At 37.1% G+C, this 17,917-nt stretch overlaps 1 protein-coding gene across 1 annotated transcript in view; it reads right to left on the reverse strand.

Annotated features, from left to right (window-relative positions):
• Positions 1-17,917, reverse strand: part of STK3 (serine/threonine kinase 3) — a 126,785-nt gene that overhangs the window by 52,399 nt on the left and 56,469 nt on the right. Inside the window, exons 8-9 of the mRNA XM_066334049.1 lie at positions 16,145-16,270; positions 6,862-7,054 (exon numbers count right to left, since the gene is read on the reverse strand). Of these exons, the coding sequence (XP_066190146.1) occupies positions 6,862-7,054; positions 16,145-16,270 (319 nt within the window). The remainder of the gene's footprint in view (positions 1-6,861; positions 7,055-16,144; positions 16,271-17,917) is intronic.

Consider the following 17,917-nt stretch of genomic DNA (forward strand, 5'->3'; position numbering starts at 1 on the left):
TGCATATTATGGAAACTGGGTCAACAGTACTGAAATTACTCCAAGGTAAGCAAAGAACATTTATTTTTTACTTTGAGAACATCTTTTATTTGTTTTGCTAAATAAGAATTCAGAACTCACTTCTGATTCCAACTGAACATACAGTCAGTTAACTCGATAAAAAGAGCAAGCTGCTTACCTTCACCAAAAACATAAAAACTCACACACAAAACTAGAAATATGACTGCAAAATGATGGGACCACAAGTATCTCGACTTTTTATTTTTTTGTTGCTGCTGTTCCTTCCTCCAATGTAAAAAAATCCTGAAGAATTTATTTAGAAATTTATTTTTAAGGTTTTATTTTTATAAATAAATGAATGAAAAATGAGACACTATTTCAAACTCTAGCTAACCTAACAGGTTCAGTTAGTGTTTCATAGGAATAGGTTGACATCTACCAGTTTAAAGGCCATTTGAAAGCTCCTATCTCTTTTGTATTTACTTCATAAAACTCTCAGGATCTTTATGCCAGAGCAAACTGATAGGTTGCACCTTTTTTTTCTTTTTTTTCCCCAAATAAGACCATTTTGGTCTGAAAGTACTTTTTTAACTTTCATGAACAACATAGTAACGTTATCTTCTCAACCATCTTTCAAGAAACAAGAAAATCAGAAGTCTAACACAAGGATTCCCCTAAGGACAACTAATTCACTCATCTATTCAGTAAGCTACATTTGCCACAAAAAAATTACAGCAGCCAGTATCACTCTACACGTGCACTGAAAACCTATTGTGAAATAGCCCATTCCATTCTAGAAGGATCTTGGATTATCAGTTCTTCTAATTATTTGCTCTCAGTAAGAAATGATCATGTTCAAAAATGTTTTCCACAGTTTCAGTATTTAAGAATATCTACCTCCTATCATCCCTACAATTTGCCTACTGCAAAGACAGCTTGGAAAAAAAGGCCATAATAAAACAACAGTCAGAAATTGCTGGCAAGCCATAAAACACAGAGAGCACCATTGATGCCGAAAACACATTCTACCTCAGCAATACCCCGACAGGAACACAGCGAAGAGGGGTGTCCCCGAAGAGTTATGTAAGCAAGTTTCTTCCAAAAGGTATGCTGAAAAAAAATGACTGAGCAAGGACATAACACTAACTCTATGACACTGTTTCAAAATCATACCACAAATAAAATAAATAATTCTCAACACACATTTCAAAATAAGGTGGAATGCTCACTCCATCCTAATGCACGTTTTTGTAAAATTCAACTGATGTCATCTACCATGAAAAATTATTTTGCAGTGAAGCATTTCCAACAGAAAAGTATTCTATTAATATCATATTGATTTTAAACTACTTGAAAAGTTCTGCTGTTGGTTAACAAGTAAGATCAGCAGATGAGGGTGACCATCTCCTATAGAAGAGAGACTCCCACTACAACTTCCTGGGAGGGCATGGGTGCTGGTGGTTTTTTTTGTTTGGCATTTTGGAGTGGAGGACATACAATGTCTGGTGGAAAAATCTGTAGGTCGTTTTCTCACTCTGTGACTACCAGGACACTGGACCTCTTCTGCAGCTGCATATCTACAGAGGAGAGCTTTCTTCCTTTTGCCATGAGCTTCCACAGCCTTCCACATTCTGTGGATCTCCATCTACCATTCAACTGAAGAACATTTTCAGTCACTTGGTGAAGTTAAGGATCTGGCTCTCCTGTCTGAAGTGCTTCTGTGAACATTCTGTCAGTATTTTTTATTCCCTCAAAATACACTGCTTTGTCACTATTAAGAGTCAGAAGCTGTAAAGGAATCAGTTTTGAACCTTCTTTAGACCTGTATCTCCCTATGTGCTCTTCCCCCTGCTGCAAAGCTTATATATCAGAGCTTGTACAACATCATACACTACTCAGGCTTTGTATTCCACACATTCCTAGCACTACTCTCCCCCCTCACAAGGTGCCCTACAACAGTGGCAGCAATTCTGAGAAATGGGAGACAGAGGCCTACAATTTTGACCTCAGACTCCAGGCAAATGCATCCAACAGTGAACTATCACATAAAAAGCTGCCACAGCCACCTCCTTCAGCCATCTTTTAAGCAGGAATTGTGACTGTATTTTACAAGTGGGAAAGTTCTACTGCTAACAAATGCCTATTGAGCAACCACCTCAGATAATTACAGGTCAAGTTTCCTTCTGGGAATCACAGGGAAGCAGCAGAAGAAACTGTATCACTTACTTAGGCCAGAGCAGGTGGGAGTCCACCTTAAGACAGATCTAAATGTTTGACTGTTGAGAGCTGTGTATCGAAGTGGTTATTTAGTTCACAGTTTTTGTACCCCAGTGACTTATACACCCAAGCTCAGCTTCAGGCCTCATTCAGTCTTTTGTTTGTTGTATGACACACCTATTTACCAGAAATAACTGCAACCGGCATTTAAATGGAAATGGAAAATCCACATAATTTTCAACTAGTTGAAGTTTTCAGGGACTTTTTGAAGGACTATGAATCGAAGTTACAATTTTTAACGGGGAAATGTTTCCAGCACAAAATATTCCTTTGCTTCTTGAGAATAAGACTAGTAAAATTGGTCTAATAATTTTTGGGGTTTTTTTCCCTCCACTCCCAGGAAAAAAGAAAAAATATTCAATGATGCTACTATTATAATCATGGAATACGCTGAGTTGGACAGGACTCATCAGGATCATCAAGTCCAGCTCCTCGCCCTGTATAGGACACTCCAAGAATCACACCATGTGCCTGACAGCATTGTTCAAACACTTCTCTTTAGTCCAATCCAGATGAATTACACTTCATTTCTGTTTTTAGCGAAACAAAGAAAGTCTACATTAAACTACATTCTGCAACAGCTCTCAAAAGCAGAATTGACAACATTATTTTTTAAAAAAATTCCCATTTTTAAAATATACTACTAGTAGTGACATAAATGAACAACATTATTACCAGTCACAGCAAATGGCTTGAGAACCAACACAGACCTGTAAACACATATCACTTCTTTATCTACTCATATACAGGAGTAAAGCACTAATACAGCTATATGTGGCACCAAGCTAACCATCTAACTGGTCTGAAAATACTTTTCAGTACTGTGCTGATGGGAGCACAGTAAACATGCCTGACTGAAACTACATCCATGAAGTATCAATGCCCAGGCCATGGCATCACTGAAACCAGCCCATAATTACATTTCCTTACGAAATTCCTAGTGGACTTAGGTCATAAGTTGTTATAAAACATGTGGCACAAGCTTTTGCTTTTCAGCTGAAAAAACAGCTCTAGGATTTAGGCCTTTCTAAGAGTTTTGAAGCACCACTCTAGAGCTATCACAGCATATACCTCATATCACAGAGGAGACTGACTTACAGTACCAACCAACCTCTTACCCTGGACACTGAAATCACCAAAAGATAATGAATAAACCAACTAATGAATTCTTCTATCACCACGTAGGCTCTATAGCATAGTACATGTCCCACTGTAATCAAAAATACCATTATACAATAAGACAAGAAAGTTGAGCAGGTAAGTACTGGAACCAAACCTGTTGCCTGACAGCTGAAGGATTAAACCACCACTTGCCTCAGGCTACCTTCAGTTTGCCGAGTTCGCTGGAGTTACACTGCTCAAGACGGTCATCTCCAGAAGGGAGAGGACAGGGAAGGAAATCTGCCGTCCCAAAGATTATATTCTCATGTTTGATTACTTTGTGATTAGTTTTCTACATTCTAGTGGTCAAATGCCACCTCCTGAGTTCTCTGTCCTCTTCTTTTAACACATTCATTACCACCCACAAGCTATCTAGAAGCTTCACAGAAGTCTGAAGCAAAAGAAACCCAGAATAAACCCAAACTGCACTAAGAAACAACTTGTTTTCCAGCCCAAAGCAGATGGCAAATATGAATTTAACAGGGCAAAAAAGAGAAGCAGGAGGAACGTTACTGAAAATGAGGGAAAGAGAACAACCACAAGTAGTCTTGGTGCACCAGAAAGCCCTACTACTAAGCCTTGCTGGAAAACCACAAGGGGAAGGTGAGGAAGCTGGTCTGAACACTAGTCTCTCCACTGACGCATGAAAAGGCTTCTACAGAAAAATACGTAAAACCCAGGCAACCGAATAAAAGAAGTATATTTCCATCGTTCTCACTTTTTTCTCTACTCCACATTAAACCTCCTAAAGTGAAGTTCCTCCCAACTCTCCCATGTTCTTAATTTTCTTTCCTCCTTCCAGGTACACACCAAAGAGTTCCTGTTCAGAGCATGCACTGGCATACCAAGCAAGATAGGATAAACGTTGTTTATTACTAGACTGTATAATGTATGTTGAGGCAGGAGGACAGGCCTCTTTTTGTTCCAAATCCCAATTTTATCTGAGCACAATTCCCTATTTGTGAAAAAAATATGGTTTTAGTTATTTTCTGTCATGGCTCCCAGAGGCCTCCAAGCATGGGTACTTATAAATAAAAACATATTATTGTTTCTTATTTTGTCCTTGAGCAGGGAAACAAAAGGCAGAAGGAAACAAAACATGAAACTAAACACAACAGCAATTAAATAAGAACTTTGTCATAAATATTTTGTGTCTCTAGGAAGGAAATGAAATCTCTCTTCCCTAGTTTACAAAGTTTATTTCTCCAAGCTTCTTGCATGCAATGTTCTATTATTCAGCAGTATCAAAAAGCATTTTAAGATACTCATTGTCATTTATTATAATCAATTCACACAAACATCCAGAAAGTGCCTACTTTGCCAATAAAAGTACATTAGAAAAAGCAACCAATCTCCAAAATCTCATGTCTTTGTCAAGTACAAACAAGCACAAAATCTGTGGCTGCCTTTCACAGACAGCAAGAATTTTTGTCCCTTCCTGGGGACATTTAGAAAACTTGCTATTGCTCCTGTTTGAGCCAACAGCACAACAATCACAGAACCAGAGGACCAGCTACAGTGGACATAATTTATATTTATTTTTAGCTGAGAGATACAGAGATCCCGTTCTTGAATTATTTCTAGTTTTTAATGTAAAAAATGCAAATAATGGGGTGCCTGATGCAAAAACCAAAAAAATTTTAGCAAGTAAGTGCTGCAACTAAACCTGTGGCCTGACAGCTGGATGATTAAACCATCACTTGTCATGAGGCAAACCACTTCCAGTCTGCTGGCTTTGCTTTGCTGCAGTTACAGGCCTCAAGACAGTCATCTACAGGAGACGAGGGAGGGGAAGGAAACCTGTCACCTTTCCCAAGATTATTATTGTTTGAGAAGAAAGAAGAATGGGATTAAGACATATACTGATCAAAGGTCAAGGTAGAAAGGCAGCTCCTTAACTACAGATTGTTAATGGAATCAATTAAAAATTGAAAATAACAGTACATTTAAAAAGCAATGTCCCCAGGAGACAAAACACAGATTAAGAGATTGCAATGCCACTCTTCTGATCTGTTTGGCATGGTAACAGGTATTTCCTCTCAGCACACATAAAAACTACATGGATAGTGTGGTTTTTAAATTGGTAATTTGGTAAATTACTTATACAGAACTTACTTATGAAGACGGATTTGTCCAGCTGCATACAAACTGCACTAAACCCTAATTCATAATTCTTCCATCCAAAAAAATTATTCCAATTTTTTTTCATACTATCTTTCCCCCTTTTTTAAATCATACAGCGGAGAACTCTAAAGGAAAAACAAAATCCAAAACAAGCCACAAAAAAGCCAAACAAGCGAAATCTACAAAACCCCTTTTTTCCTTCCAACGTCCAGTACAGAGAAAAAAGTTTCTGCTTTGCACTTCCAATTAATCTTGACCAAATTACACAAGGTATCTATATGCAGTTTTGTACTTGCTATGAAACATGACAAAGTTATTTATTTGGAACTGATTTCCACTCTTGAGATATTAGCTCTCTATATTACACACACATATCTTCCCACAGCTCCCTTCCCCGCAACTGCCTAGAGTTACACATTACATTGTGCCTCATGAAATCAGGCAGCTACAGCATGAGTTAGAGTCATCTACTGATGCTGCCTATTAAAGCAAATAATTCTGTTAAAATTTGTGGACCTCAATCTGCCGTCTTCAGCCAATCAATGAACATATCAGCAAAGTCAGTATGTAAATTAACTATTTTTAAAATGTGTATTTATGGATATTTCAGTGTAAGTTATATTTTTATAACATAAAAAATATAAATACTATATATAGTCACATTTCATATATAAATATAGAAGAACATTCACTTTTTTTTTCTCTTTGTTACGTATTCCCTCAAATACCGTCAAAATCAACTAGAACTTTTTAGTTCGGTTTCAAAAATCTTTTGATCGTTGACTGAAATCAACCATTTTTGAATTACATTCCAAAAAATGTCCAGATAATTATTTGCTTTAAAAATACAGATCTGCTAAGTGATCATGAGTTATAAAACAATTTTGCAGCAAAATATATTACTGACTGCTGACGCCAAAGAGAGCCATGATATATTCCCAGGACCACTGACATTGAAACAGCAGCCTCTCACATAATCACACCAGTTTAGCTCCAAGGAGCTGGGCCAAAATATATGTGGGACAGGAGACAAAGAGACAAGCAGTACAAGGGACAATTCACAGAAGGACAATTTGAGATTCCTCTAGAGAAACTTAGCAAAGCACCAAAACCAGGCTTCTGCTTTGAATCTTCCACTATAGTCAACTTCTCTACAAATTATAGAGTGCTTAGAGACACAAATGCCCCTCTCTCCCTGTTTTAACCACAGAACTTGACACTTAAAAGCCTTTCATGATTCAACATCGTCATGCAGCACGAGAAAACATGTTATTAAAAGAAAGAAAATTAATAACATACGTTTCATGGTCCCATCTTCCTCTTCATCATCATCACTGTTTATTACCATGGTCCCCAAGTCTGATTCTAACATGGTGCTGTTATGTTCAATCATTGTCTGAGCGCCTTCACTCATCGTGCTGGTGGCTCTCATGGTACCAGCACTCTCTGAATTGGTCTTCACCATGGTGTGAGAGTCTAACTCATCTTCATCCTGGGGAGAAACATTTGCCAGAACACAGCAGATCATTAAAATAAAACAAAGGTAATATGCAATCATTTATTGATTAGTTCTTTATGTGATCGAGTTATATTGCTGGACTCCCAGGTTTAAAACTTTAAAAGAAATCACAAAATAAAAAATTTTACATATAAAGACAAATAAAAACTCTTCTTTCTCTCATGGATGCATAGCAGGGTAAGTAGAACATGGCCCACACACTCACTTTGCAATAACATTCAGTTTCGAGCTATCTCTGTGATTTTCATGACCCTCTTTATCTCTCTGGGTTCCAAAAACCACTAACACAATTTACAGAAAGAGATTTTGCTGTTTTGCCAGGGACTGTCACCAAGGGTGCTGACCAACCTGAACTTAGGATCACGCCCAGCATGTGACATTGCAGAGAGGACCCAATGACAGGCTCGTGTTTAATTTAGCTATTCAACAATCTTCAACAGAATTTTAAAAGTCCCCCTCAGACACAAAAAAAATCAACTTGACCTACTTCAAGTGTTATTTCCATTTTAAAACCTTTTCTTACAAGCATGAGTAAATAACTTGTTAATACTACACATAAAAATCGCCCTTGAGCACATACTTACCCACTACTTGTGGCAGAGATAATATCAAGTAGATAGACAGTAGCATTTTGAATTGGTAACAGTAAAGGGCCAGGAATTTTAAACAGTACTAATGACAATCCAGTTAATGAAACGTGAAACTCATATGGAATACCAATATTTCAAAACACTAATGGGAAACCTCGCTGGTTTCCAAAATCTGATTAAGATTATACACACAATATCACAGCATTTCTGGAATAATGTCATGGACTGTGACTATACACATCCTCTACATAAATAAAATCTATTACTCAAGGAAAAAAAATTTAGACTTTCTTATTTGTTGATTAAATGTAAGCCATAATATCCATCACTGTAAGTTACTCCATGTCAAATTGTTGTACTTTAAATATAAATGCTACTTTCACCAGTTTTATAACCATATATGCATCCATTTCCTCTCTTGTGTCAAAACTTCATTAGACTTCCTTGATAAACTAATTTTATCCCTGATTAGCAACATATTTTAGCTACATAGTTTGGAAGACTATTAGATAACCCTTGAATTATTATTTTTTTTTTATTTGGCCCTTACAAATAACATGTTGTTGCTACATAGAATCACGGAATTCTTTAAGTTGGAAAAGCCCCTAAAATCATCAACCCAAGTGTTAATCAGGCACTGCCAAGTCCACCACTAAATCATGCCCCTAAATGCCACATCTACAAGACTTTTAAATACATTCAGGGTAATATGCAACATTAAAACAAGTCTTCATCCACAAACAAACTTCCCCATTTTCCTAAATCTTTACATTTGCTTTACAAATTTTAAATGTTTAACTACGAAGAGACTCATAAGTGGAGGGGCTGAGTGGCATAGACACAAAATGGGACCAGAAGCAGTAAAGCCCAGACTCAAAACCCTGCAAGGTCTGACACTTTCTGTTTCTCACTGAACTCATTCCCTGGCACAGCAGACAATTTACCTCTTGCACAGACACACATGCATGAGATACATGGCCCGAGTGCCTGTTTCAGTAAGGGCTGGTCTAGGTAGATACGGAAAACTGAGTTCAATACTACAAGCTACTGAAAATTATTCTATTACATTTCAACTAAGAGATACAGAAACAGATTTAATTTTGATACAGAAAGCATGGCTAACAGCATACCATAATGAAACCAGGATACAGACATGAACAGATTTAAACTAAAATTCCAAATGTCAAAAGAATAATTATTTTCCAGATTATAATCTGCAAAAACACTTGAGTTCTTCATTTTCATTGTTTCAGGGCTTTTTATTCTTTTGTATCGTGTTTAGTAGCCTACTCTTAAAAAATTGTGACAGTCCCAAAGATACAGACAGCATACAGCTACAGCACTAGGCAACTGTGCCAGTTAAAAAATGTGAATATTTTGGTACTGCTCCTCCTGGTGGCAACTTAATTTTCTTTACCTTCTACCACCGAATGTTGCCGTTAACCCCAGAGTTTTCTGTGAACTGCAGATTTACTCTTCTATAAAGGGTACTCCGAAAAAACAAGAAGTTTTGCATCGCATTTTAAAAGTGCCAGAATAGTTAAACTACAAGTGTTTCTTTCAGTACTGCAATACAACATAAAACTGACTCACAGCATACTGAAGTTTCACCTATTAATTACTACAAATTTGGCAGGTAAATAGAGTTTAAGGCATAGTTACATTTGATTTACAGACTAGGTTGACTAATATTAATATCCACTTCCAGTGCATATGGCCCTAAACTTACCCAAGCTGAAATAAGAAATTACACAAACATTTTCCTGGAGTGCCAAACTTTTATTCTAGAAGTTAGTGGGGAAAAAAGTGATGGCTAACAATACGACCAAGTATGAAACTGAATCCTAAATTACCATTTTCGTAAGTTCTACTTTATTGAAAGAATGATCTTTTATTTCTTCAGTCAAATCAACTACCTGGACTTGGTCCAAAGATTAGCATTTGATTTTCCAGTCTAAGAGTGCCAAAAGCCTTTATCTTACTATTGTCTCTCAGCAAAGAGAACAGTTATCTTTTAGCACCTAGGAGACTAAGGATCAAAAAAGCTCACCTTAGTACTAGAAGAACAGTTGTCCCAAAAAGGGAAGTACACAGCAATTTTGATGAATGGTGTTTTCCTTATATCAGGAATGATGTACCAAGACAGAACAATATAAAACTTCTTTGTGGCCTGTGCATGCCTCAGAATAATTGATTTTGTAGCCAACACAGATTGCTTCCAGAACTGTCATTTTTCAGTATTTCTCACAAATACAAGATTTTGCTAATGTGGCAGTAGACTACTACACTGGTTCTGAAAAGGTAACTTTATAAAAATATGCACTGGATCCAAGTTATGGAAGTGCACATTTTCATGAGAGATGAAAGTGATTCATTCATACAAATTCTGATTCATGTTTTACAGTACATAAATATTGGTGTAGGACTTGTGATCTGTTGTTAAAAAAGGTAAACACACTGATTAAATAAAAACAAACACAATCTCAATTTTAACCAGGAAAAATAAGAGAAATATTTAAGCTGAAGTGTCATGTTCTCATACTGTTTATGAAAACAGATCAAAGAATCAAACAATAAAAACAACTAACTCTGGAGTTAAACTGTCTGCTGCTTTCCTGTGTACAAGTAATAAGCAACCAAACTTGTATTTGGAAGGAGTTTCAGTTACACCACTATTCAGCAACTGAAAGTGCACACAAGCTAAAACTCTAAAATCTCTTGAAAATATAATAGACTACAGAATCTCGGAATAACATCATAATGTAAAGTAAAAGTAAAGTACCAGCAACAACCTGTAATTCTGTAAGACTAACCCTCTCTGGATCTCTTTACTTACCAATATGCTATTATTAAAAAAAAAATCAACCCTTAAAGCACAAAAATACAATCACAGAGGTTTGATTAGCAGGATAGAAAACTCAAAAATACTTCAGCAGAAACCACACACAAGACTTCATTATATACTTGCAAAATAAAAGATCTCATCACAAAGTTTTCTCAGAGAAGTTGGCCTTGCAGACCATACCTAAGTCTACACCATTACAGAAGTGAATGAACCGAGGTGATAAAGTTTAATATATTTTTCTGTTGCCTTTTAAACATCAGTAGGGATAAAGACTGATAAAAAACTAAACAAGAGAAGCAAATATGCCAGCAGTTACCTTTAACATCTCGCAGCCTGTGCTTTGGCATGTAAAAAGAACACTAGAGGGCAGCAAAGACGGCCAACTCGGCTGCAAGGTATTAAAGGAAGATTTATCTACATGCTGGCAAAATTTAGTATCCTGTAAAACAATTTCATTTACTATTAACACCTCATCATCACCTTTGAAAAATGTAGCTGTAGTCACAGCTATCTCTTTTAAAGCACTGTAGTAGCTACATAAACACATAATATATTTTGGTCAAGCACAAGGATTTTGTAAAAGCTCCTAATGAACAAAGTCAAACTTCAACCAGAGTATATGATTAATACTGAGCACACAAAGCTTAGACCCATCAGTGAAACAGATAAAAACTCAGCTTTCAGCACACAGCCAAATACCACCATATTCAACAGACATCAGTCACAAAACAGCCCTTAATCTTGTTTTCTACCTCCAGGTAATGACACCTTGCTGTGAGCTTGTACCTCCTCATGTTTATTCTTCCTATAACCAGTTTCTGGCTCCACACTGCTGTGGATTTTAACAATGCTATATCTCTAACTTCAGGACACTTAAAGGACTGCAATCAAATTTAAATAACACATATGTCAAATTTCATGCTCTTTGGCATGAAATAAAAATGGCAGAGAAAGTTTTAACACTTTCATACTTCATATATGTGTATATATATATATATATAGACAGATACAGCTAAAACATATACACGAAAACACATGACAGAAATATGAAAGCAAATACAAAAACTTTCAGAAAAGTCCAGCATAGTGTATCAGATTTAAAATACAGAATAACTCATCTGATTCACTACTTTCTTTACTACAAAACATTAAATATTGTTAAAATATAAAGGAATCATTACAGCAATTCCTAGAGTCTCAAAATGTATATGCCAACTTTTTGTAACTAATATACGATTAACCAAATAACCTTTTGTATGAATGAATAAGTAATCCTACATATAGGAACAACTGATCATCAACCACTGGCTTTAGTGTTGGTAGCTGTCAACCACTAAGTGCCCAAGCAAAAAAAGGGGATCACTGAAGTAGTAATTTCTTGATTTAATACTCAAAAAGACTTAAATATTTCTCACATCATAGCGACATTAGAATATAAAAGAAAACATACAGAGAGCTGCTTGTTAGCCCATTCCTTTAAAGGTCCACAGAAACAAATATTTAGACATATTTTCTGTAAGCTGCCAGGCAACAAGTTCCTTTACATTCCTAATATAGCTGCTCAGCCCCAGCATCCAGTTCACATCACACTTCCAAAAATGCAAGAGAAGAGACTGGTCATGTCTCATAATGCCTAAACTAACATTTAAACTTTGATATTGAGATTAACCTTCTGTAGAACACAACACTTGCCATTTCTGCTTAATTAAAAAAACCTGTACAACCACCTCAGCACCTATCAAAACATGTCAGTTTGTCAGAAGGCATTCTCATCACACAAGCAGCTCTCATAACAGGCATAAAATCAATTCTGAGCACACTGTTTATAATGATATTGTATCTCTCAGGAAGGATACAGACAGGAAGACTGTATTCAACCTGGGCATTTATTTACATCTCTACAATAAAAAGTTTTGAACAGCAAAAAGCATTTACATTACAATTGACAACTATTCATGCTATAAAATGTTCACAGATGGTGGTGAAAAAGAAAAAAAATAATTTTGGGAATGTGACTCATCTTCCCTTGAAGGACAACTAGCTGAACTGATCCTGAAAATTAAATGCATAATTGTGGTAACTTTCCATCTGATTATTTCTCCAAATCCATGCACTCCGTTCTACTTCCAGTTATGCAAGTCACTTTTAACTTGAGCGCCCATTACTATACAATATATGACTTTAAGAAAGTAATAAAGCACAAAAACATATTCAAATGTAACTGCTAGGGTTAAACAGGTTTCCAAACGTAAGAAACTTCACAGTTAGAACATTTTACACCTTTCCTCTTGATGTGTCTCAAATCATGTACTAGTGAATAACAGGCAGAACTGCTCGCAATTTACATAGGAAATTCTTGGGGGGTTGCATCAATAAATTCAAGCCCCTGCCAGGTTAACTAAAACCATTCTTTTTCAATAGTATACGGACTCAATTCATGGCCCATGAGAGACCTTTAACATCAATAGATTCTACTTAACACTAACACCAATATTTGCTCTTGCTTTTAGATGTTGTTAAATACGCATTTCTCAAAGTTTGAGTTTGTTTATGCATTTCTACACTGAGGACTTTACAGCAGTATTATTGGGAAAGAATACATTTTTGAGGCATTAGTCTTCAAAACTGAAGAGCCAGGTGGCTATTACTTCGCAACTGAACAACGACTCCAATTCTACATGCAATCTAAAAAATATTTATAGATACTAAAACATGAACAAATATACACATTACTTACTGTCACTACTATGATGTACAAGGTAACACAGGGACTATGATTTTCCAATTTCTTTCCTTCTGTCTTTCACTGTGCAGAAGTCATGCTCCTCACTCTTATTTTCTACTACCTTTCTTTTCTGAACTAGTCTCACTCACAAGCCCACTTTCATAGCTTTCTCCTATTCTGTCACTCTTCAGTACTGAGAAGTCAGCTCTGCTTCAAATTTGCCTCTTTCCTTACTCACCTGTGAAGTTTTCAAACCTTGCCTCTTTCTTCACATCCTGTGCAACTACAAGCGGGGCTGCCTCTAGCCCTCTGCAAGGCTGGCCTTTAGACCCCCCCCCTACACCATGATCACAAAAAAAATTGAGCAAGGTATGCAAATGCTGAGCTGCCAACTGCTCTGACCTTCTGCCTTATACTGAAGAGCAATTTCTGCAAGCAGAGGTCGACTTCTGGCTCTGGGTTTGTTGATGCTCATGCACTGGTATATGATTTATAGTCCCTGAAATTCTATTAGTGTAAGTAATAAAATGATACACTCAGCATTTCCATATACTACAATGGCACTCATTTTTAAGAGCAAAGCAACCTTTTAACAAAATCAGCTAATTAGACAAATTAGGTATTGCATTAGACAAAGTTGCTAGGAGGTGCAGGGAGGTGAGCAATCCTTTCGTGCTGCTCCACACTGCTAAGGCTGCAACACCTGGAGCGCTTGGTCCACTTCTGGGCTCCTCAGTATGAGAGGAGAGACTTGGACACACCAGAGACTTAACAAAGGGCCACAAAGATCATCAAGGGACTGGAACATCTGTCCCATGAGGAAAGGCTGAGAGCTGGAACTGCTCAACCTCATGAGCACAAAGCTCACAGGGGACATCATTATGTGTAAAAATCTGAAGGGCAGGTGCAAAGAGAATGAAGTCAGGCTCTTTTCAGCAGTGCCCAGTGACAGGAGTAGAGGCAATCGGCATATAACAATGTGAAGGAGCTTTCCTGTGAACGTCAGGAAACACCTTTTGTATCATGAGGGTGACCAAGCATTGGCATGAGCCACACAGGGAGGTTGGGGAGTTCCCTTCCTTGGAGATACGCAAAAGCTGTCTGGCCATGGTCCCAGGCAGCCAAACCTCAGTGGCCCTGCTTAAGTACGGGGATTGGATAAGATGACCTCTGCAGGTACCTGCCAATCTCAACCACTCTGTGATTCTGTTTCCTCAGCCCTGCCAACCAAAGATACTCCTGTTACTTTCAGATTTGAGGCACTTATCTTCTGTACTTAGTGACAAGCAGACTCTCGCTGTCTTTTTTACTTGTTCCCTTACTGCACCACAAGAGCTCATGGCAGAATTCCCAACTACTACAATGGTAAGACAAATAACAGATTGCTGCCCCAATCCTGGATTTGAGGTTCTCTTATACTGAACACTAAATGAGGGGAAGTATGGAGGGAAAGGAGTGTGGGGGGTGGCAGAGTGGGGAGCACAGTGTTATGTTCTGACTTCTGTGCCCATGCAAGAACCATGAGGAGTTGCTAAATACTGCCTCAGCTGAGGTGACCCAAACTTGTGTTACACCCTTCCATGCAGTAGTCGGAAAGGGAGGTGTACACCACATCCTTAGCTGGCTTGGACTGTGCCTGCCAATGTGATGTGAACCGCAGACTAAATTATCAGATGTCATGACTAATTTTGGGTTAATGCAAAAGACATCAACATTGCCCAAGAATTTAACACCTCCAGTTCAGAAGCCAAGCTAGTAAAGATATCAGATTTTTACGCCAGTAATAAATCAGTATCTTCAAAAATCAACTATTCAGTAAGTCAAGTCACAAACATGAACTCTGCATGTCAAGTCATAGAGGAAAATTTCCTAACGTAAAAAACGTAATCTCAGCCTTCCCTGCCTTTTTATTACTGATTAAGTACATTCAATTCCAAGTAAGCCACCTTTATAAAAAGAAGCTATCAATATTTTTAGAATACACTCTTAGAATAGAAAAAAATGCACCCAACCACATTGATTGTTGGAGATTCAGAAGACTGCACAGAATCTGCTTGAAAAGTATTCCTATACATAGGTCATCACATAGCACTCTGTAACAAGGATTCTACAATTTGCTATAGGACAAACTGCATTTACTGCCCTGCTCTTTTCTATTTGCTCAGAGCTGTAACATTCCAGTCTCCGTCTTCTCTTTGTGCTTTTTCTGAATGACCCCAAATGACCACACATTTTATGTCTGGCAATACATTTCTTTGAGGCATATTCTGCTGCATTGCATAAAACTAATCTGAAATAAATTACATAGGGAAGAGTAATAATGCCATAAACATACATTTATTCTTAACACTGCCAAACTATTCTAACTGCAACCTACTTAGCACACAACCTGATTCTCTCCTCAAACACATGCTGACAATGTCATCTGAAGAATGAAGTCCTATCAACTATTTTCATGCTACTTGGTTCAAACCACACTGCAATCACTGCTTACCGAGTGTCATCATTAACTATTCTGTGTATTAGACTCAATCAAAAAACCCGAAACACCAAGCAAAGTGCCTCAAACTGAAAACTAAACCACTTGTCAAGAAGTCCACCTGTGAAGTAAAACCTTAAACAATTCTGGGGGTTTTAACGTTAGTCTAAATAGCTGAAGTTGATATGGTTTCTCTTCCTACTTCCTAGAAAACCTTTTTACAAAGACATTTCATGGAATAGTGCTGAAAGCTGGCATATGCAGCATTACTCATAATTAAGAGTGGAATACTCAGCACTCATAGGCTTAAAACCACACAGAAAACTGGTAAAAAAAAAAAAAAGTATTTGAACACAACTACACGAAGTAGAGGAAAACCAGCAAGTTATCTGAATAGGTGGTTATAGGAAAAATGGGTACACACCGAATTTTCTTCTTCCTCTTCCAGTTCTCTCTGCTGCTCCTCATGTCGCTTTGCCTTTATCTCCATAGCTTCAGTGATTAGGTCCCTTAAAATTGAAACTGGCTTAGCATTCTTAATAAATGTATGCTAGGGGAAAAAAATCATTAAAATATGTAATATCAATACAACAGTTGTGCTTCAGATTTAATTACAAGTCCTATTCAACACCACAGACTTCAGTGATAAACAATATCAAGCATTACACAATAACTAAAATCTACACCAACACAACACACAGCGTATTTCAGCTGCTTCATAATTGAAATTTTACTTTAACTATTCTTAATAACTGCAAGCCTTGGGAAATGTAATCATTTAGTAACTGTTTTATGATTGAGGATACAATTTTCCAAAGAAATCGTGCAGTATGCTGTAAACAGAGTGGTGATGATAGAAAACCAAACTTTTTCAGATATTCAGTTTCGTAATTTAATGACTCTTAACAAGTTGGGATTTTTTAAATTATTAGTGGCTCTAACCAGAGCACCTGTGGCTACTTACTTCAACAAACCTGTACTTCAAATGTCATAAAATATTTCTTGATCTATGATGCTGATACATGGAACCAGTAAAAAAACCCCTTACTCTTATCAAAAAGTTTAATTTTTAATTGAAGGTCATTTAAAAACATTAGTTCTTCATTTAAGACAACATGCATGATACCATTTGCACATTTTGCTGTCTAATAAATACCTGCTGTTAGAAAAAAATCTGATTTTTGCATCGTTACATGCAAATACAGTTTAGGCAAAACACAACTAAGCACCTGAGAAAAATATTATTAAATATTTAAAAACTGTTCCGTGAAGAACACAACTGATGAAGCCTCATGCCCTACACCTACTATCTATCTTTTCCCTTGATATATTAATTCAATTACTCTCTTTTTCATTCCATGACCTCTCCTCACAAAGCAGTACTTTAATTTCTACTCTAATATTTTCACAGCACCTCCAGCTCCATCACATATGCTCCAAATTCCAGCTGGGGAAAAAGGACCCCTGATAAACAAACACAGTGCTTGGTTTTCTGGTCAGTAAGCATGGGAAAGAAACTGCATGCAATGAACACTGAAGCTTTTTTTTGTCTGTTTCTCCTTACCTGCCCACATTAATGCAAATCTCTTCCATCTAGCTGTCTGTATTCAGCTAACCATACAAATTTCAAATCTTGGAGGTCTAAAGTACTGATTCATACATCACACAGACACTTATAACTTCGAATTTTTTACTTACCCTGTGGTCTACACATGTTAGTGTTTTGCAATGTATAAAATTACATATTCATAGAATGATCTACAAATTTGACAGATCTATTACCAAATATTATTTTGCAAAATCTTTTGTTCTCCTTGCAGTGGAGTTAACTGAAACTTAAAATTTAACAGCTGCTACTGCTAGCTCAACATAGAATAAATCTAGCAGGATGGTAATACAGGAAGCAAGAGTGTGGCATACCCTGCCTTGCTCTCAAGGTCCACCCTTCCAACTGTGGCTCGCACAGGGAAGTGTCCACTTGGCTGAACTCGGCCCAAGAACAAATTCATGATACTGAGCATGATACTGAGCTCATCTTCATGAGACCTTTCTAGGACAAAGAGTCACCTGCCTGCTCAATCTGACATGACCAGAAGGAAAGACTGAATACACCCCATGCGTGGTCCACACAGAGGCATAACCTGGGCTCAATTCTTTTACTAAACACTTGTCTAAATCCTGAGATCTATTGAGGGCC

Source organism: Sylvia atricapilla, chromosome 1 (genome assembly GCF_009819655.1).
Source record: "Sylvia atricapilla isolate bSylAtr1 chromosome 1, bSylAtr1.pri, whole genome shotgun sequence".
Classification (NCBI taxonomy): Eukaryota; Metazoa; Chordata; class Aves; order Passeriformes; family Sylviidae; genus Sylvia; species Sylvia atricapilla.